At 43.4% G+C, this 22,502-nt stretch overlaps 1 protein-coding gene across 39 annotated transcripts in view; it reads right to left on the bottom strand.

Moving 5' to 3' along the window:
* Positions 1 to 22,502, bottom strand: part of ANK2 (ankyrin 2) — a 486,040-nt gene that overhangs the window by 99,139 nt on the left and 364,399 nt on the right. For 30 of the 39 annotated variants that reach the window (XM_083174515.1, XM_083174496.1, XM_083174502.1 and 27 more), the window contains 9 exons: positions 20,122 to 20,220; positions 17,493 to 17,690; positions 14,828 to 14,926; positions 14,457 to 14,555; positions 13,733 to 13,930; positions 12,516 to 12,614; positions 11,590 to 11,688; positions 8,271 to 8,369; positions 2,604 to 2,702 (listed from right to left, as the gene is read on the bottom strand). In XM_083174515.1, coding sequence (XP_083030641.1) covers positions 2,604 to 2,702; positions 8,271 to 8,369; positions 11,590 to 11,688; positions 12,516 to 12,614; positions 13,733 to 13,930; positions 14,457 to 14,555; positions 14,828 to 14,926; positions 17,493 to 17,690; positions 20,122 to 20,220 — 1,089 coding nt within the window. The remainder of the gene's footprint in view (positions 1 to 2,603; positions 2,703 to 8,270; positions 8,370 to 11,589; positions 11,689 to 12,515; positions 12,615 to 13,732; positions 13,931 to 14,456; positions 14,556 to 14,827; positions 14,927 to 17,492; positions 17,691 to 20,121; positions 20,221 to 22,502) is intronic. The other 9 variants (XM_083174525.1, XM_083174521.1, XM_083174506.1 and 6 more) reach the window with 1 other exon arrangement.

Consider the following 22,502-nt stretch of genomic DNA (forward strand, 5'->3'; position numbering starts at 1 on the left):
TGGGCTCAATCATAAATACACCAGGCTCCACCCCTTTACACAGTTACACCTTTCTGTAGCTATCATAAAATACTACTCTGTATAATACTATGAATTTAGACCTTATTTATGGGTGAGGGGTGATTGGGACTGTCAGTTAAAGTTTTTTGGATAGTTTTATTATTACAATGATTGAAGTACATCTAGCTAGCATTTTCCGAGCAGAAATGCATACCATAAGTATAAATGTGAGGCCCAATCTACAGGACCTAGGAGAGTGTGCAGAGTGAAATTAATTTGCTGGTTGTAAAATGCTGTGTTACCCTCCAAATCGGATCCGAACGATAGGTTGACAGTCAATAGGTCATCACCATCAATGGTCGATATATGAAAAGGTCAACATGAATTTTTATACTTTCTCATGCTTTACCATCGATGTGGACTATGATTGGGAACGGTAAAATGCACCTAGCACAGAGGTAGCAGAGTGAAGCACCTGGCCTGAAGTTCGCTCCATATGCGGGGCTACCTGGTACACTAATTGGGGGCCCACATGCTAAGGTGATGACACCAAAAAAAACCCATGAAAAATATATGTTGATCTTTTTCATGTGTCAACCTTTTTTTCTGTGTTGACCTTTTGCTTGTGTGGGCCTTTTCCCTGCACAGATACCTCTTTATTACTTGAAATTATTGTTTATGTGCTCATCTCTAATATTCTGATGCCCCTACACACACAATTGCTAGGTCTGATCTGAGATAATGAATATGGTTTCAGACTGTTTTGATGCCCCTTTTATACTGAGGCAAGGACCCATGAAAAAGGTCATGTGATGGTGTCAGTTGGGTAAACCCAGGTTACATTACGTGGATCTGCCACTCTGGTCATGACCACGGTTTTTGCCAAGTCCATGCCTCAGTGTGAATGGGGTATTAAAAGGGGTTTGTTGAGCTTTTGTTAACATAACCACCCAGGTAGAGTAACCCAGAAACACCAGTTCAGACCGCAGTGTATCTGGCTTAGATCTAGGAAAAACCCAGTCATGACCAGGGTTTTGGACCCGGTTAACAAACTGGGTAGACCCATTTACACCAAAACAAAAGCTTAGTTTTCCTGGGTAAATGCTCAGTGTGCAAGGTTTATTAATAGAAGATCTAAATGAAAGCTTACATTAAAGCTTAGACATTAAATGTGTGCAAACTGTAGGTTATATGCTGCCGGTTAAAATACATATATGAACATTTATAAATTGGTTACAATATCAGCTATGGTGTCTCAAGCTATTGGTGAGTTAAAATGTGTTTATCTCTTTTCAGCAAATCTGTGACAGATTTTCATAGACAAAGATAGTACAGATATAACAGCCGGCAGGTGGGCAGCAGTGAAGTTGCTGCAAAGGAGGGGGAGGTGGGGACTGGGGTTCTTGCATATAGTACTGATTAAGCAGCAGCCTCGCTTTACGGCTTGTACAGAGGCCAAGCATGCACGGAGGCCAATCAGAAATGTTTTAAACTTGGGAAAAGTTAGTTTTGCTCTTGATTTTAGTCATGTATGTAAAGAAGCAAAACGAAGCGATTGACAACCATATAATTATGCAGAGTCTCTGCCAAGGTTTTCTTTGAAAATGTAGTGAATAGTGGCAATCTTCCAATTTAATTAGTAACATAAAAACCATAATCTGTAGCACTATAAAACATGTAAAGTACGAATAATCTGTTTGTCAGCGGTGCTCTATTTCTGTTGAATATAGTACAATGGGAGTTTAACTACTAGCCCTTATATACATCACAGTCCATTTAGCAGAGTGATGGCTAACTAGCAGCATTCCAGCCATTTTTAATACTACAACACATGACACATAGGCAGTCAATGGCTGATTAAATTAACAACAGCTGAAATGCTTCACAGTTAGAACCGTATGGCTGGTTTGTACTGATGGTGGTGAGAGACGTTTTTGTGCATCTACAAGTAACTGGGCTGCTTGGGTAGGGAAAAAAGAAATACTGACTGCAACAGCTACATGAGTACATCTGCTCAGTCCTGATTATTAGCAGAAGATTAGATTAGTCCAGTCATTCTAATGTACTCTCACTGCTGTATCACATGATGGGAGGCTGCCTGTTTCCCATTTGTAAGAATTTAACCCATATAAATAGGACAAAGGAGAAATTCAGCAGATAAAAACATGAATTATTAATAAATGTCTGCATTAGCCTATCCAAATGTTAGAGAAGAGAATGCAGAACATCCAATATTTGGTTACTTGGATACAGTTATATTGCAAGTATTATGGCATCGGCAGAACTGTGGCAAGCTGTTTTGAGCTTGCTGTGCAACAAAGTTTATCCAAAAAGTACTTATAATTGATTTAATTCCACATCATCTGTCCGGATATTATTAAAACAGTGTTCTTGCGAAACAAAAGAATCTGGAGGCCACCAACACCTTGGGGGCACTTCTCTGGTCCCCTACTACAGTACAAAACGGACACATCAATGTTTCATTGTAAATTACACTATACCTTTAATCAAGAACAGATGAAGTCGCTGGCTGTCTATGAATGTCAGTCTAGCACATGCAATAATGGATTTCCTGTAAAAACTGACAATTAAGTAGTACTCACAGTTGTCGTTGTGATAATCTCCTCAGTGACAACTTTCAGCGTATCCACCACAGAGATGTATCCCAGGCGTCTGGCAATAGCAAGGGCAGTGTTGCCATTCTGCAGGGGAAGATGGGATGGGGAGAGAAGGATAAGTGAGAGCCAATAATATCACACACAGCACAGTGACAGAGCCAGCCTTTCCATCCAAAACATGGAGCCGAACACAGAAAAAAAGCTCTACAGTAATCTATGGTTTGCTTCAGAAGTCTGTCTGTGCCGCTGTGATCCCCATAGCAACACAACACTCTGACATCTGCCAGCTTCTCTGCATAAAAATGTTCTGTCTGCTTTAAGGCTGTCACGCACCAGCAGAAATTTCCCTTAAAAGCTAGATACTTAAGAGGTCTCCAAATGCAGGATGGACTGTAATGGTTTATCTGACTATATGGAACACTTTTAAACATTTTTCGGAGTGACCATTCGTTTATGAAATAGAGGACCAATGCTACCTTATGCAATAGTCCTGAAGAGTCTATGTGAATTAAGCGAATCTCAATCCTCCCTTAAGAAAAATAAAGTTACATAAACACATCTGACAGTCATTAAGGAAAAGTGCAAGTAATTTCCATATAGGAAAGACTTAAGGTGCATACACACTGTACAATTTTTTTGACCAATTTGGTTGAAAGACATTTCCATTGAACCCAGTGTCCTGGACGAAAGATGTTGACAAAAGATATTGTCAACAAACAAACGATGAATGATGATGCGCATACTTGCCAGTTGTTCATCAAGATTGTTCGTCAACTGTGCATGCAGCTCAATTTGAATATCTTTCAAAAAGAGCCTATAAACTGTAGCTAGATCATTCTTCTTTCGTCTGTCGTCAATATCTTTAGTCAACATCTTTAGTCCAGAACACTGGGTTCAATGGAAATGTCTTTCAACCAAATTGGTCAAAAAAATTGTAGTGTGTATGCACCCTTAGTCTACCATCCACAAAATAACAGAACTGTTGGTCAGTAAATTACTGACTCAGCCACACCTGACTTTAGTCCCGTTTGCCATAAAAAAAAAAAAAAACCCTTAGATTTGCAACCCATTACTTCCCAGTATCCAATGGAGAATTGCCTCAACATACCGTGACCTGACACAAATAAAGCATTATACTGTCATCCATAGTGACATGGTGGTTCATTAAATGCCCTGTGACTCCATAACATTTGGCAGAACATTTATCATAAAATAGCAGAATGATTTCATAATACTGTACTAATAATAATGTGCATTTTCTGTTCCTTGATGTAAAAGTGAGTGCAGGTAACTGAAGTGAAGTGTAGTTACAAATATGTTAGGGAATCAAGCACAATAGTGTGAGACGTCTAATGCCCCGGGGAGAATCTTTTGATTACACCCACTGTTCCCTTAGTGCTAGTCCGGCACCCCAGTACTCAGCTGGTGCCAGGACTAAAGACTCCCATCCACTAGGGCGAGGTATCGCATGTGAAACCCGCCAACTCACCCGGCAGCTACCATGCGGCTGGACCGCATAGGATACATTGGAGTGTATTCAATGCGGACGGCGAGGGGGTTAAACGGTGGGGATCTCCAAAAACAAGCGATCCTCGCCGTTTAACCCCCGCGCCGCCCGCTCACCCTATTCAACATTCCAGGGGAATCCTCACTGTCAGAGGACGGCGAGGATTCCCCCAAACAGCGAGGCTCACGGCTAATGCAGGGAGCCCACTGCATTTATCCGCGAGGGGGAAATGGAGTATGCAGGGGGTCCGTTGAATACTGACCCTGCAAGCTGTGACAGTTAGCAGGCAGCCCTGCTCAGTGACAGATCCCACCCAGCAGTGAATACTGGCCATTGCATCCACAGGGTGCAGCAGGCACCCAGAAAACATACCAGCAGTTCACACGGGTCTAACAGGACTGACTGCTTTTTTAGAGGGACCAGAGCCAGGCATACTGTTTTCCAGACAGGATGCTGCCTCCTCCTGGGTGTGTGACACTGAGGATCTGTGTGTGGGTGTGCTGATGAGTGCATGGGGCATGTGACCATCTGTGTGGTGCCCATTATTGCTGTCATTTTTGCAGCCCCCTTGCTGTTGCTCCTGTGCAGCGGGTGATGGGGAGTGGAAGGGCCGTCTTAACAGTAGTGAGGGCCCCTGGAAAAACTAATTCACTGGGACCCCCCCTGCCCCCCCCAGTGAATTAGTTTGCCCAGGAGCCCACCCAACCCTCCCCTGGGGCACTTAATTATAATATTATACATGCCTTAGGCCTGGGGGACCCCCAGCAGCTGCAGGAGGCACATGCACTGAGCAGGCTTGCTGGGACTTGTAGGCAGGCAGCTCTCGTTGTGGGGGCAGGCTTGTGGGGTCATGGCAGGTGGCTCTAGCTGCTGGCAGACTGCAGACACAGTGTGGGCAGTAGCCCCGATACAGAGACATCACTCCACGTCCCGCTCTCAGGCGAGTTGATCAGACTCTGCTCGCAGCCCGGCGGGCCCAGAGAGAGAAGGGTACCTGTTGAACGGTCCTCTGCGTGGAGGTGGGACTCATTGAGCAGCTGCAGGATTTGCAGGAGGCCCTGCTCATCCGGCTTCCACTTGTACTCCATGCTGGGGGTGTGGGACACGGAGCGGTGAGAGAAGAGGAAGGTGGCCTGGCTGGGAGATGGGAGGTCCTACCGCCCAGTGTATTATGTCAGTGGGCATCGCGATCCTACAGTCTGCTGGGTTCTGTGACTGAGGCAGTGGCAAGAAGATCCTACAGACTTCTGCTAACAGCATGCAGCGTCTGATTCCTGCCGTCTTTCCCATTGGGGTGGGCCCTTGGGTCCCTGGGCAAGTGCCTATTGTGCTCAATGGGAAAGACGGCACTGGGGAGTGGGCATCTCTTTGGCCCTGTGTTTGCTGCCACTTGCTGTGTAAATGTATATGCAACCCAGCTGTGATGTTTCCAGTTACTCCATTTACATAGTTCATGCTGAATGTTTGATCATGATAAACTCATTGTGCTCAGCTCCCATACAAGATAGTGCAATGGTGACTATATGTAAACCTTCCATGAAAACTGCAATACATAATAGTACAAACTGCACGCAGGGAGCTGCCTGCCCCATATCTAGCAACAGCTCCGGCCGCAGAGAGGAAGAGGAGGGAGCGCCTGAGGAACGGTGGCAGCGTGTATTTGTGGATGACTGTTTGGAGGCAATACGGGCCAAAAGCAGATGGCTGCTACGGCTGCTGTGTCCTGCTACCTGTACATGTAGCACCAACAGCAGTCACTCAGCGGCAAACAGAGCAGCGACAGCTCAAAGGGGGTCTTGCATCCTAGCCATCAGCTGCTTTTGTGCTTCCTGCCCTTCCATATATGCCCCGTTGGTCGCGCACACAGCATCCACAAATACGCGCTGCCAGAGCTCCCACCTAGTTCTCTCACATGAAGGAGCTGGTGCTGTGTCTGGATATGGGATGAGCGGCTTCCTACATGCACTACGGGGGGATAATGTTTGCCTGATGATGTTATGTATGGCTGGGGGATGCTGCCTCCTCCTGGGTGTGTGACATTGAGGATATATGTGCGGTAGGGTGACCAACTCATCCCTTTAATCCGGTACACATATTAATTACACAGGTTCTGTGGCAGTTTAAAACCAGGTGAAATGGAGTCTTGAGGTGTGGCAGTTTAAAACCAGGTGAAAGCCAGCCACAGAACCTGTGTAATTAATATGTGTCCCGGATTAAAGGGATGAGTTGGTCACCCTAATGTGCGAGTGTGTACAAAGACCCTCTGGGGAAAATTTACTAAAATGGGAGTTCTATTTCACATGGGATGTTGATATGGGCAACCAATCAGCATCTACTTGTTATTTATTTAGTACCTTCTACAAGGTAATAGATAGTATCTGATTGGTTGCACATAGCAACATCTCATCTGAAATAGAACTCTTCCCCCTCTGTGTGGTGCCCATAATTGCTCTTATTGTTGCATCCGCCTGGCTGTTGCCCTGTGCCATAGGTGATGGAGAGAGCACTCACTGCTCTGGGCATCCCTGTGGCTCTGTGCTTACTGCCGCTTGCTGTCATGGCTGCCGAAAGGGGGCAGCGGGTACAAATTACTCAGTCCCAGGCCTGATGGAGGGTCCTAGCAGGGGTTGTTGTACAGCAGAGGCTGCTGCTGCTGAGTCTGAGATGTCCCAGTCAGAAAGGCTCCTTTGCTCCCCCTGCTACAAACAAACTCAAATTTCCGCTAAGGGGGTGTGGCCACACCTCCTGCAATTGGACCACACCCCTAAAATGTTACCATGGCCTGGTCAGCCTCTTGGCAGCACTGCTTGCTGTGTAAATGGATATGCAGCCTATCTGTGATGTCTCCAGTCACTCCCTTTGCATAGTGCATGCTGAATGGTTGATTATGAAAAACCCATTCTGCTTGGCTCTCATACGGGATAGGGCTATGGTGACTATACGTAAACCTTCCGGGATAACTGCACTACGCAAATAGTGAAAACCGCACAATAATAATAACTTTAGCAGTAATAATAATAACATGGCAGTGGAACAGAAGGCTATGTCTAGTTGTGCTTATATTTAATCACACCAAGTATAGAGGTGCAGTATGTGCACACTGGTAATGATGAATCTAAGTGTATGGATATTTGCAATATGGCTACAGAGACACCACATACGGGCAACCGGCAATCGCAATTGACTTGTAATGTAATCTCTGCATCGTCCACAATGTCTTTTCGTACATGGATGCACAATAATGTCCAATACTGCCACAGATTGGTCAACCACTACAATACCCAAAAAAGCTAAAACACAATGCAATAAAATAAAATTTAACTCTCATATTATTATATATATCTGAAAATAAGAAACCAAACCATGGCAAAGTATGTCCTAAAAATGGCTTTTCATAGCCTATGAATCCGAAGCAGGAAACCAAACACAGCTGTATCAGCCAGGCTCATGGATCTCTGACCAGGCAATACAGCAACTATACAGCCCTCTCTCTGGTGCCAAGCCAGAGGCTCAAACTACTACACCAACGTGAGCAACCAACATGTCACATACAGCCTAGTGACCTGTGCCATAAGCGATCAGCTGTCAAAGCTGCCGCTGCAGCCAATCACACTGACATCTCACAGCCGTCAGTGTTTTATATAAAGCTAGAGTGAGCACACAGATTGTTTACGGTAATACAAAATATATTAAATAAACATTGGTAGTAATCTTTTCTACAGACAAATCATATGCATACCCAATATGCAAAACAGTAGTGGTATTATAATTGCTATCTATCTATCAAAATTTTCTCTCTACAATACATGTGGCCCTATAAATAAAACATACTGTACTATTGGGAACATTTACTAAAATGTGAGTTCTGTTGAAGATGGAATGTAGCCGATAGCAAATAATTTAGATTCTACTTCTTAAAGATAATAGATCGGATCTGATCAGTTTCCCATTGGTTGCCCATAACAACATCCCATCTCTGATAGAACTCCCATCTTAGTAAATTTACCCCTATGAATCATACAGAAGTTACAGGTTTGCACATTATAGTAAATATTAGGGCAAACTTATTAGAAGTTGAAAGGAATTTATTGAAAAAATAAAAAATAATAAGGTTGGTAAAAAGTAGAAATAAATAATGAACTTACCGCAGTAGTAGCATTTGGCTTTGCTCCATGTTGGAGTAGAACATTTATAATGTGAGTATGTCCTTGCTGAGCAGCTTGATGCAAAGGTGTATAACCATTCTGTTTGTGTGGAAAATACAAAGAAAAATAAGGGAAAAACATTTTAACAACAAAAAACTAAAAGTGAATTTGCATATAAATTCCGTTTCCCAATATACTAACCTTACACTTCAGTTCTGTTTCCAGAGGGCATGAATGTAGCATAACTGCAGATGTGATCGGATGCGATGCGACATCCAAGTGCCATTGAAATCCGATCACATTTTATGGTGCAAAAAAGTGCCCCCTTTCAGCACCTAATGTCAAATGCCATCTTGCGATGGCACATTGGGTGCTTGAAGAGGACGGGCAGAGTAGCATAGCACTATGCAGTAGCACTTGCAGGTGGCGGGGGTCAGCGCGACGGCAGAATTTAAGAGAGCTCAGCCAATCAGAGGGCTTCTCAGTGTTTTAAAATTCTGCCACCACCGCTGCCCCCCACTGCCTGCTAGCGCTCCTTAACAGCACTAAACTACCTAGACGAACACTGTCAGCGGTCCCTCCAGTCCCCTCTGCCCAAACCCGATGCCACCCAAAGCGTTCCCTCCGCTCTCACCCACGGATTGCATTTGAGTGTTCCTGCAATTCGATAGATATTATGTGCAGCATGTACTATCGACACGACATTCGACTGCCGGCCCGCACATTGCGTTGCATGGTTCCTAAAAAGTGCATACAATTGTTTGATTTATTGAACAGATGTGGTCAAAATCGAATGATTGCATGCAATATCTCACAAGTGTATGGGCTACATAACAGCTTTTCAGAAGGGACACCTTTCTAGTACTGTGTAGGACCCTCTGGCAACAACAGCAATATTCAGTTGTATGGATTTAACACGGTACAGGACTGACAGATTCTGGTCCATGTTGCTGCAGATTTGTTGGCTGCATAAATCATGCACAAATTCTAAAGGCGATGTCAGGGTTGTAACTAGCATTGTGCACAGGGCTGGTCTATGGTCCATGCGTTTGGCTAGCTGGGTGCCTACAATGCCCAACATTAGAAGAGTTGGACAGCATTACTCACGCCAGGCATCTTGCACTGCATGGCGTGATGAGGCTTTATGTAGTAGAATAATCTCTTTAATTGTTAATTAATTTGATGGAAATAATTAAGGTTCTAGAAACATACCTTCTATATTTGCATGAACACTAGCGGCTTTTAAAAATTAGAATTTAGAATTTTTGAAATTTATATCACTCCTTTAAGAATGAGATGTTATTTTTTAGAGTTTTATATCTTCTATATAAGATAAAATTAATATCACACAAGCAATGTTCCCTCTAATTTTACGAAGGCTGTGTGCGGCAAAAGATTTTGGCTGTGCAACTTTGGAAGGAAATTGAAATTTTTGTGCGTCACTTATATATAACTGGAAAATGACGTTCAGCATTTGTGTTAACTTTACTTCAAAATGATATTAAACATTTAAACATTCAAAACACAGCACACAATGTAGTTAATGGGTGAAACACACATTAATTGAGTCCACAACTGCAAAAAGGGACCACTGCTGCTTTGTGCGCTCTGTTGTAATGTATGTGCGCACGCTCGTCGAGGTGTACACTGGGGGAACACTGCACACAAGTCTGTTTTTTTTCTGCATAGCCTAATTATACATATATTTTTTGGGGATACAATTTATTCTATTGTATTTTTAAGTTGTTAAAAAAAAAAACTTAGGATATCATATGTTTGGGAAGATCAGGCATAAAACCAAATATTTAATCATGCAAAATAAGTACCTTCCCATCACAACCATTACATTATACCTCCCAAGCCAACTTTTGGGTGAAACTTGGCTAATTTTTGTGTACATTTTACCCAGGGCTGGTGTAAGGCTTCTTAGCACCCTAGGCAAAACTTATACCCCTTTTACACCAGAACCGCGACCCGGGTTATTGCTGCTCCAGTCCAGGCCAGGGCTTGGTGTAAAAGGGGTAAAAAAAAAATAACCCGGGTCCTGTTACCCGGTGTCCGACCCGGCAAATGTTCAGGGTCTGACACAGGGCTTCCCCGGGGTCAGGGGCCGTGTAAATGGGTAACACGGGTCATCCGACACAGGGACCCATGTCCACCAATCAGACAGCCCCAACCTCCGGACCACAGCGCCCTGAGGTCAGTCCAGAGGTTGATCAGGGGCTGCGTACAGCCTCCGCTGCTGTCTGTAGTATTATGCAGACAGCAGCGGAGGCTGGGCAGAGGTGAATGGATGCCTGTGTGCGGCATCCATTCACCTCCTGGATGGAGGCTGGGGGTGCATGGAGACTTGGGGCAGCCCAGCAGCTTACCTGGGTGCTGGGCTTGCCCCCAGCATGTTTGTCGGCGTTGCGGGGTGTCGGTCGGTGGGTTTCCCGGCGCTTGAAGATGATGTCATCTCCAAGTGCTGGCTCAGGGCCCGACTTCACCCACCCGGCATATATAATGCTGGGGGACGCCGGTGTAAACGGGAACAACTGCCAGGTCGCATCCAGTTTTGATGAAAAAGTGGTATTACTGCCCCCCCCCCCCCCGCCATACTGCCACCAATACCCACTTTCAAACCCATTAAGGCATACTTATCTAACATTCTTTAATGACGTGGAGTACAAGGAGGAGGGGCAGCAAATTGGTGAAGTATGCCTCAAAGGAAAGTATGCAGGTGAGGTCTTAGAAGTTTCACAGCCGTCACCTACATTAAGTACAACAAGGATCCTTAAAGACATCCTTGATTTTTTTATTTGCAAACTTGGTGGTGCCCCCTCAGATCCCGGCACCCTAGGCAGCTGCCTAATGGTAGATTCTACCACATTTGAAGTCCGCTGCTGTGGACTTTCCAATAAAGTTGGGATAGTTAGGAGATATGAATTAGGAAAGACAGAAAAGTGGGAGGCGTTTGTGTAAAGATAAATCCTGCCCACCAGAGTTATACCTGTAATACATATTACATGCAGACTTCTTATGCATAGATACATCTATAACAAGAGCCCAATGAACTGATTGCTGTGGCAGTCTCCCTCAATGTCCCCTCTGCACAACATCATGATGTCATGCGCTTAGGAATATCCCTGTTACATCAGTGATCCCTTTACAAACTATCCATATAAAAAAAATAAGATTATCATAGTCTATTATATTACAGGTTAGAAAATAAAGGTCTGGTTGCTAAGGGTTTTGACACAATATTAAAAACAATATTAAACAATATTAAAAACGCAAATACATTAGATCTAACTGCAAACCTTAAATAAAGCATTACCTTTGTTTTAGCAGTGACTCCAGCACCACGCGTCAGAAGGAAGTTCACCATCTTAATGTTCCCATAGTGACAGGCTACAATTAGTGGCGTGTAACCCAGCTGGAAAACATATATTCATTTACTGACAACCAGAAACAGCAATAATTGCTTGTGGCCTTGTGACATTTAGATAATGAAAGGAAATGTAGACATGTAAATAGGTAAAATCTGAACTGAGTCTATATTGATAAGAAATTATATACTGCATTTAATACCAATAAATCCACATATGTATAACACAAGTTATCTATCTATATATATATATATATATATATATATATATATATATATATGTCTAGTGTCTGTGAGTCTCTGAAACACTGCCATCTGCTGGCAGAGAGTGAAACTACATCTCTTTCTCACACATGCACAAACACAGAAGGTAGCAGACTAGCTTTCGAAGCTTTTGCTTCGTGCGGGCTTACTAGTGCTTTAAGTAAGTACTAAATAACTTTTAAGGATGTAATGATGTTATATATATAAATATTATTAGTATGTAGTTATGTTGTTTTAAGATAATTACTAATATTCTTGTATTTTAAAAATTACACTGACTGTAGGCTTCTTTCACTGCCCCATCTCAACCCTGTTCTATCAGTATAAAATAAATAAATGTAATCTACCACTAAGTCTACATGTTTCTATACTACTGGGCATTAGCCTGCTTCTAGTGCAACCAAAAGTGCAGAAGCATATAAACCAAAAAGTAGAAAATGAATATAGGTTCACAGAACGCCAGTGGGAACCCGGTAGGCACTCTTGCATTACTATAACTGTATTGCCCAACCTCCACATCTGGCAGCTTACTCCAGAAATCCTGGTAGGACCGCTACATTTACCTAGTGTTTACTGGATAATCTGGATCAGTTTCCCTTTAGCATCGTTACCTTAGTCTGAGCATCCAGGTTGGCCCCGTTCTTTGCAAGTAAGTCAGCTACAGTCACCTTGTCCTCCTGGGCTGCAAGATGCAATGGAGTCAGCCCATTCTGAAGAAAAATATTATAATGATGTATAGATTAAAGACTGATTTATAACACTGTTGGTATTTAGATGACAATACATTAAAAGTTGTTACGGACTGTTGATTACACTAGATTTGGGTCTGGCCTAACATTGGTGGTATAAAACATTAGCTCTGTTGGAAATAAAATGGGCACCCGCTGATCAGAATAGCTGCGCACCAAATCATTGCATATATCTGTCCTCGCTCAGACTTGTATGACTCTATGCTGTGTAGCACATGTGCCCGGTCTGCTGCTAGTCCAGGGGCATAACTATAGCACCGCAGCCCCCGCGGTCGCGGGGGGGGGGAGCTATACATGGGGGGGGGGGGAGCCAGGGGGCTGCGGTACTATAGTAATGCCCCCGCCTCATCCCCCGCAGGCTTACCTGTCTGCGCGTCCAGGCTCCCCTCCTGGCTTCAATCAGTTCTATGGAGACGGACCACGATAAAATGGCCGCCCCATAAAGCAGACAGTTCTCTGAAACTGTCTGCGGTATGGGGGCGGCCATTTTATCGTGGTCCGTCTGCGTAGAATTAATTGAAGCCAGGAGGGGAGCCGGGACGCACAGACAGGTAAGCCTGAGGCGATGGGGGGGGGGGGGGGGGGGGGGGCAAACCAAGCTACGCCACTGTGCTAGTAATCATCATCATCATTGAGTACTGGCATTTGCCCTGTACTTGGGGCATGAAAATAAACTTAAAAACAAGTGCTCTCTGGCTTATGTCCAGCTCTAAATGAACTTTGGATTTAGTATCACCTCTTTTAGATGACATTCAGCATATCTATCATCTTTCACCATCTGTGTTGGCCCTGCAACTAAGGGATAGATGTACAATGAGTCATTATGGCGGAGATGTGGTATCAGCCACGTTATGTGTACTGATAGTACTTCTCCCCCATGTATGACTGTGGGATGTGTGGTAAATGACAGGTATGCCATATGCCCCTATACCAGTGCTGCTTTGCTACTGTAATAGAAGGTATACTTGTTGGGGCCAGTGCACTATGAAATTGCCCTGTATTACCGTACAGTAAAACCATAGACTTTCCAGCTAAAAATATGGGTGTAATACTCACTTTAATGATCAATCATATCTCACCTTTGTTCCCACATGAATATTGGCTTCTTTATTCAGCAGAAGTGTCACCATATCGGCATGACCCTCCTGGGCTGCTAGGTGGATCGGGGTCACCCCTTGCTTGGTCAAAATGTTGGTCTCTGCTCCGTAGTGTAGTAGGGTGGTGGCTATCTGCATCTGATTCTTTTTGGCAGCTATGTGTAACGGCGTATAACCATTCTACAATATAAGACAATGCAGCAGTTACATTTCTCTCCACTATAATGCAGAGTCCGTCATACACTGGTCTTAGTGGTATTACTGCATTACTTGTCCCAATTACATGTTTTACACCTATCTAGAGTTCATTTACGGTATTACTGTAAACACACTAAATAACATTACCCTGCTAATATAATGGTCCATTTGAAAAAAGTTTTATGGATACAAGGGAAGGAGGTATTTAATAAAATAGTATAAAAAGAAATACAATATTACATAAATATATCTGATCTAATTTCACTTATAATAACTAGCGGACTTTAATTCATAAGCCAGTTAAATGGATTCAGCTATAGTTTGTCATGCATCATTATATGACGTTCTAGTATATTTGTTTCATTAATGCTACAATACAAACTGCAAATAAAAATACAGTTGTATAATATTATATTATAATTTTAGACAAATTCAAGACTTAACACCGTGTCTAGAAATAGGTTTGTTTTTATATATGTATATAAAACCCAGATATGTCAGGTCTCACCTTAGCATTGACATGAGGAGAAGCACCCTTTTCAAGTAGCAACATCGCCACCTTCTGGTTGTCATAGTGAGCAGCAACATGGAGTGGTGTGAGCCCATTCTGCAAAGGGCGTGTTTGTTATGGGGGTTAAACCAGTTAGTTACTGAAGCTCTAAAAGAATCTATAGACATTTATATGTACTGTAAGAAACAGAGAAACTAACATAAAATGAACTTGAAATTAATTGTGTCAGGCCAATCATTACATGAAAATGGAGCATATAATACATGTTAATAAGAACAAAACATTGAAAACAGTGTTAAATGTAACATATACAAAATACATTCATGTTTATATAATATGTATAACTTTTGGTTAATCGCATGAATTACCTTGCCGGCAGAGTCTGGCGGTGCGCGGCGTTGCAGCAGGAGTTTTGCCACATCTAGGCTTCCATACTTAGCGGCCACATGCAGTGGTGTAAATCCCTTCTGCAAAAAATAAATGTCAGTGACACAAAGCAATTAGCATCAGACCCCGAACCATGATTCAGATGGCTCACAGAAAATGGGGGAAATTTAATAAGATGGGTGTTGGGTCTGTGGGCTGTTGCTATGAGCAACCAATCAGAATCTACTTTTCATTTATTTAGCACCTTCTAGAGGTTACTAGATAGCATCTGATTGGTTACCCATAGCAACATCTCATGTGAACTAGAACTCCCATCTAAGTACATTTCCCCTAATGTCTAGTTAAACAGTCAATAGGTCGACACTGAAAAAAGGTCAAAATCCACTAGGTCTTGGTGACAAAAGGTCGACATGGAAAAATCAACACATTACAAGGTCCACATGAGTTTTTCCCAATTTTTCCAGACAATTTCATGCTTTACCATCAACGTGGACTCCAAATGATAACGGTAAAGTGTGTTGAGTGCAGGGTACAAGCTACACTGAGTGGGTGTCCACATGTTCAGATGTCGACATTAACACCAAAAACATGAAAAACTCATGTCAACCTTTCCTTGCAAAGCCCAATAGAATGTAAGCTCTCACAAGCAGGGCCCTCTTTCCTCGTGTGCTTTTCCTTCTCTTTTCACCTGATTCCGATGGATCGAGCTGAGAAATCATTTAAAAAGTGGCCAAATTTGATGTGTCTGACATCTGATGAGCAGTCCCAAGTGCATCAGAAACTGGCCCTGACAGATTGCTCAGCGCCACATCGCTGTGCATTGAGAGATCTAGCATCGCTCAGAATGCTCATCTCCCCGTGCGTAGGCCCCATTTATAGTGGTGGATATCATATAATTTATGTGCACATGTGTGTGACTGATATTCCTGCATTTTGTCTACAGAGAAAAAGGTGATGTGCTAGAGACAGCAGCTTGCCTGTAATTGAATCTGTCCCAATACATTACACTTATCTAATCTGAGCTTTCAGTCACAATGGGATACAGATATTTTTTAAATGTGATTATTGTTTTGTTTTTTATAAAATTTTGAAAAGGAGTTGGAGAATGTATTTGGCCTTCATTTAATACTATATCGATCAATGGCAATAAATGTAGAACATAATTGTTTTCTAATTGAAAATTTGCAGCAACAACAAGTGAAAATTGAGATATGTGTTTTTTAAGGCACTGCATTTGAGGAACAAATGCCCAATACAGAGGTACAAAGGGGGATAGTCAGCCATCTGTTTATGAAAAAAGCACAACATTGCTTCCCGTGGTATCACTGGGAAATGACATAGGGCATTGGAGGCCACAATAAGGAATGATGGGAAAAGTGTTCATTTCAGGAGACGTGTGTGTGTGTCATGAACACAAGATTGTTGGCATTGTTAAAGTTGACAGGCAGTTTTAATAGGGTGTGGTATGGCGCTCGGACAGAGGAGATCCTGGCTGTCAGTATCCCGACGTCGGAATCCTGACTGCCCATGCTCCGACAGGGGGGCAAGTGCAAAGAAGCCCCTTGCGGGCTCGGTGCTTCGCTCGCCACAGGTTCTATTCTCCCTCTAAGGGGGCCATGGACCCCCACAAGGGAAAGCCCCTGTGAGTTGGGATCCCCCCTATCAGAGCAAAGTCGGGATTCCGACATCGGGATACTGACTGTCGGGATCCCCCCTGTCGGAGCGTCATCCGGCACCCGTTTTATTGATAGAGTTAGACTGCAATAAGATGCAGAATTAATGGTAAAAACACATTGTCAACATTCACAATGTCAATATTCTGGCAGAGCTGCTATTATGAATGTTGACATACTGTCAATGTTGATAGTCAGACCATGTTGACATTTAAATAAATATTTTGGACCATAGTAAGTAATGACGGCCTGCTCCAAACTGGGGAACTGTAACTGCAATGCCTCAAAGGCAAAACATCAAAACCCTGATGCCCAGGGGCCCTCCTGAGTCAGACTATGGCAAAATTAAGTATGGTATTGGTGTGTGGGTGGTGGGAGCAGAAGGCCTATGGTGCCACAGTATCTGTTACTAAAATAAAGCTAAAAACAACACTGCCATGACAGAACTCTGTGTGTTTTTAATGTGTGTAATATATGCTGCAATACAAATGATGTGACCGCCTATGTACTACATATCCAAGCACAATAATCAGAATTCGGACATCTTATTCTAGGTTTCAGATGGTTTTTGTTAATGTATATATTTCAGGGTTGCCGACTTTATAATTCTCCTCTCTGGGAGAAGCCCGGAGAGGAGAGTTCCAGCAGCCGCTCAGGGGGCAGGGCTTAAGTGTGATGTCACTAAGCCCTGCCCCCATTATGTCAAACTGACGAATTCGTGACGTGATTGTGTCATTTTAGCTCCGCCCCCTCCTCTGAGACCCGAGGATTGCGGGGTGCAGGGGGGTCCCCCCTGAATCCAGGAGGGTTGCCCACCCTTCCGGGGGGCCGGGAGGGGGTCCCGATTTTCGGGAGACTCCCGGCCATTCCGGGAGAGTCGGCAACCCTGATATATTTCAGTTATTTACTGGTGATATTATGTTTTTATTGGTGGTGTAAATGTGCAGTAATCTTTCCCAGCTGACTATCTTACCTTGGTAGGCAAGGAGTGAGCAGCTCCAGCTTCCAGCAAGATTGATGCTACATCCAGCTGTCCCTCCCTAGCTGAGATATGAAGAGGGGTGTAGCCATTGGTAGTAGCAGCATCTGGATGGGCCATGTGTTGGAGTAACAGCTGGACAATTTCCGTTTTGCCCAAACGAGAGGCTATGTGAAGCGGTGTCTGCTCTTCCTGCAAGAAAGAAAGTAACTGGTCATTTAATAAGCGTGATCTCCTAACATAATAATCATGCTTTATTATGTTTAGTTTAGTTCTCTGAAAAGTACATGCGCATCCAGTGACCATGTTCTGACTGGTTGTCACACAAAGCAGAACTCCAGCAGGGATTAGTATATGATCTCTATGTGGGGCTGTGTATGCAGCAGCAATGGTGGCGGCAATACTCTGCATTCTGCTGATGTAAGGGGGCAGTATACAGTGTCAAGTGCACAGACAGAATTTCTATACCATACTGCCAACAATATGTATACAGTACTACAGGCATATCATCATACAATTAATAGTATACAGAGCAATGGCATATAAAGGGTCTATCATATTGGCATATAAAGGGTCCATAAAATAGGGTCTGAGTCAGACAAAACTGGTTATACCGCTGAAAACTGCGCATGTACAGAAACGTATGCAGATCTATGGCTGAATCTGACTTTAACAGATCTTGGCCAAAGTTCGAGCGTGAAGTTAGCGTTTGTGGGCCCCAACTGGATGGTATTGCTGTCTTCGCGTAAAAGAGATCTGTGTCATAAGCGTGTTGTGGGAGTTTAGCTATACCTTGGTGTTAGTCTAAAGTAGTCATACAGGGAAGGCATACCTGTTAATGTTTAAGGCATTTATAATGCCTAGGGGCATGCATCTTTTACAATTAAACTGGCAGAAGTAGGAGCGCCAGTGCGGTAACCAAAAGCAGAAAGGCGGAGCATATAGGGTTGTAATAATTTGTGGCATATGGGTACGCAGGTAATGTGGATAAGCGGCATTACTGTTTGGTATTATGTGTATAAAGACATTACTCATGTGCGGCCTAATGTTTAAGGGGCATGACTGTGTGGCATTATGTGTATAAGGGTTGCTATTACTGTGTGGCATCATGTGCCTAAGGTGCACTACTACTGTGTGGCATAGTGTATATAAAGAGCACTTCTGCGTGGTACAGTGTAAATAAGGAGCAATACAGTTTGGTGTTATGTGAATAAGATGAAATACAGTGTGGTGTTAAGGGAATAAGGAGCAATATGGCGTGGTGACATGGGAAAAAGGAGCAATGGGTCAGGGCCGGTACTAGCTACAGGGCTAGGGGGCATAAAACAAAATCTTGCCTAGGACATCAAACTAGCTAGGGTTTGCTCTGTGTGCAGCCTATGTATTTCATGTGCATACATATTTGGCCTAAATATACTAAAGTTTTTACATGAACCTACATATGAGGATATTCAATGCTCTGACGGCAAGCTATGATGGAGTATTCTACTCCCACCCCTTCACTCGCCATTTTCCCGTCGCAGGTTTCATTCGGCAAGGTGGAAATGGCAAGTGTGCCCATTAAAACGGCAGGGCTCGTCACAAAATGCAGAGGACTTGCATGTGTGATGAACCTCTCGTTTAAGGGGATTCCTGGCAAACATTGAATATGGCGTGGAGGTTGGACGACAAGGATGGCTTTTCCTCGCCAAGAATAAGCCATCCTCGCCGTGCAAACTCTCCAACCTCTTCAAGGCATTGAATACACCTCATGATGAAGCACTTGTATACCTTCTTTTAATGGGAGGGATGGATAAATACCAGGGCCTATTTTGCTGAAGAAGGAGAGATTGGCAAATAAATGATAATTCTGTCTTAATTGTAGAACAAGGAGAAGTTGTACAGTAATTTCAGGTGATCATACTCAACACCCCAACACATGTTTTATTTAAATTACATAACTACAGGCCTAGTTCAGCGCAGTGATGTGAAAATATGCTTATACAGTAGGAGGAGTCTGGGAAGAAAAGACGCAGCGTGACTTCCTAAACGCTTTCTAAAATGCACCAGGAGGATTTGTGAGGGGAAAGTCTCTGCATTATAGAATCACATATCTGAGTGGTGCTTCCTAAAACACAGCATCAGATCATCTACGAGATCGCTGGCCCCAAGAAACCTTGATATTACTCAGATTCATCCTCAGGAAGCCTGCGTAGTAATACACAGTCCCTGGGCTCCAAGAATATCAACCCCATCTTCAGGAATACTACCCACTCTGCCCACTCTGCCTCCAAATGGACAGTCAGTCAACTGCAGAACAGGTTCCTCTGACTTCGCAGGTGCCCCACCATCAGTGATATAAGCAAACCATCTCTGAATCAGGTGCTAACATACTTGAAATATTATTAGATGGTGACAAAATCTATTACATTATTATCATCAAACTGATTGGGGCTAATAGGATACCGGTCTTTAAGTGAAGTCCGCATTCAGAATACTTAAACATTCAGGCAAAATGTTGGAGTTTGTATTTGGATACAACAGATACCTAAGTAAAAAAGTAACCTTCCTGGGATATAGAATACTGTAAGTGTAATTAGCAAATGCCAAATATACAGATAGTACAAAACAAAAGTACACTTACCCTGGCTCTGGCATCCACCAGGGCACCATTTCTGAGAAGGCAGCGGACAACTTCAACCTGTCCAGCACGAGCAGCCATATGCAGTGCTGTCTCCCCACGCTGCAATACACAGAGAACATACAGAGTGACATATTTAATATAGTCCAACAAAAATTTTGGCAAAAATATAAAAAAAATTTGGAACAAATACTAAGTAGGATTTTAATACTCCTGGTAATGAAAATTTAACAGTGAAGCAGCAGCTCAATTAATCCAGCACAAAACAATAAAGTCTGAAATAATCAGTTCCTACATTTCACCAATACATTTTGGAAACATATTTTCAGTTTTACAGATGTTGGCGTCATTGTTGCAATTTGGTAAGTTTAAAGGCAGATAGTAACTAGGGTGGCCAATCCCGGGATGGGGATCATCAGGATCTGGCCCCAATGGATTTCAATGACGGGCAGCGTCTGAGCACTCACTCAGACGCTGCCCGGCTGATCCTGATCCCCGGCCTGCGCAGCGTGACGGTCAGCGGTCACTCTGCGCAGGGATTGAAAAACTACCCCGGGTTTGGCTTCTCTAGTCACAACTATATTTGGTTGATGTTAGTGTTCATGTTAACAATTGTATTTCATTTTAAGTGAATTTTTTTTCCTACTATATTACTATGCATTCTCATGTACTGTATAAGGGGTATTCAATGTGGAACTACACAGCTGCTGTGGAACTACTCATACCAGCATGCCTGACATAGTTTTACTGTTAAGTCATTCTTAAACTGTAGTAGGATATGCTGGGAACTGTAGTTTCATAATAGCGGGATGCTAATTTTAAAGAAAAACTCCTTTCAGTTAAAAAAAAATTAACTTTTTTCATTACTGTTTTCTGCATTGTTACAACATTTTAGAGAACCCCAAATTCTCTGAGCACTAATTTTCAGCATACACTATTTCAAATGTGCACATTTTGAATCCATTTAAAATAGGAGGTCATTCTGGTCCACATGCAACACTGTGTATTTTGCAGCGTTGTGTGTGGATTAAATGCCGCCCACCGCTCGCTCGTACGAACCCCACCCCACCCCGCTCGCCGAGTTCCCCACAGGGCTGCGAAAGGATGATTGCCATAAACATCCATTCAAATCAATTGAAAGGTGCACGCTGACCATCAAATGATTTGGAAGGTGCACGCTAAACTAAGACAATCTTTGCTGTCTTACCCTCGTGTGCTCTCTGTACAGGAAGAGGGTGGGCGGCTGACGTCCGGTGAGGTCAGCTGCCTGCCCCAGGCAGCCGCATCACTGCCTAATTTCCATGGGAACGCCAAGCGTTTTCATGGGAACCCCCACGAAAAGCTGGGTGTTCCTATGGGCCCAGCCCGTCGCCTCATGCCCCCCGCCCGCACTGGAGGGTGCAAACGGGATGGCGCACTAGCAGTTTGCCGTGCCCGCTCACACCCAGCGTATGCACAGAAGAACATTGTTTCCCGTATGAACGCGCAGGGAAGCATATGAACCAGAATAGCCTTCATACTGTATATACCCTCACTGAGTGCATATAGCCTCGCTGAGTGCATCTCAAAAAGGACATCTATGTTACTATATTTACAGAGCACATGTAGAATAACCAAGCCCTTATGAAAATGGCAAATTACTACCAAAATAAAATAACAGATTGTCATGTTTCTTTTTAAAAGTGGTCCAGTGCTATATGTAACTAATTTTTAAAGCAATGGGTTGAATATGTTACAAATGCATGGTCATGCTGTTGGTGGGACTCCATTAATCATTTGTCAGTCACTGAGACCCACCCATGCTTTTACAATCCTAACGCCATTGGCACTTGGTTAGAGAACGAAGACAAGCCACTACTATCTCAAGAGAAAACATACATAGGTGTGGAGGAACAACAGCTGTTTATAAAATGGTGGTTCAATAAGTAAGGTAAGAAGACCTCATGTGTGTGTAATGTTCATTCGAATTTCCCACCAGGCCAGATCAGGTAGACTATTGTGTTCCCTTACTGCAATTACACTGCACCCCACATCAGTCATACATCAATTGTAAGATGGCAGAGCTGGCAGACACGGGCAAAAAATTAGGTCTGAAGTGTGATCAGATTTCTGTGTCTAAAGTGCACATCAGCAGTTGAGCAACTTGTCAAGGTTTACAGTGATAAATTCATGTCATGCAAACACAGGCCACACTCTGCTGACCGATGCTACCACCGGGAGGTACTGGACTACTCTCCCTACTGACCTGACCTAGCACCATGTGATTTCCATCTCTTTATGCCACTGCAGAAACACCAGGGTAGAAGGGGATTCATAACCAACAGTAAAGATCAGCAAGTCATCATGTCCTGGCTTTAGTTGTTGACACTGACTTCTATGCTGGT

Source organism: Crinia signifera, chromosome 1 (genome assembly GCF_055691185.1).
Source record: "Crinia signifera chromosome 1, ASM5569118v1, whole genome shotgun sequence".
NCBI classification, from domain to species: Eukaryota; Metazoa; Chordata; class Amphibia; order Anura; family Myobatrachidae; genus Crinia; species Crinia signifera.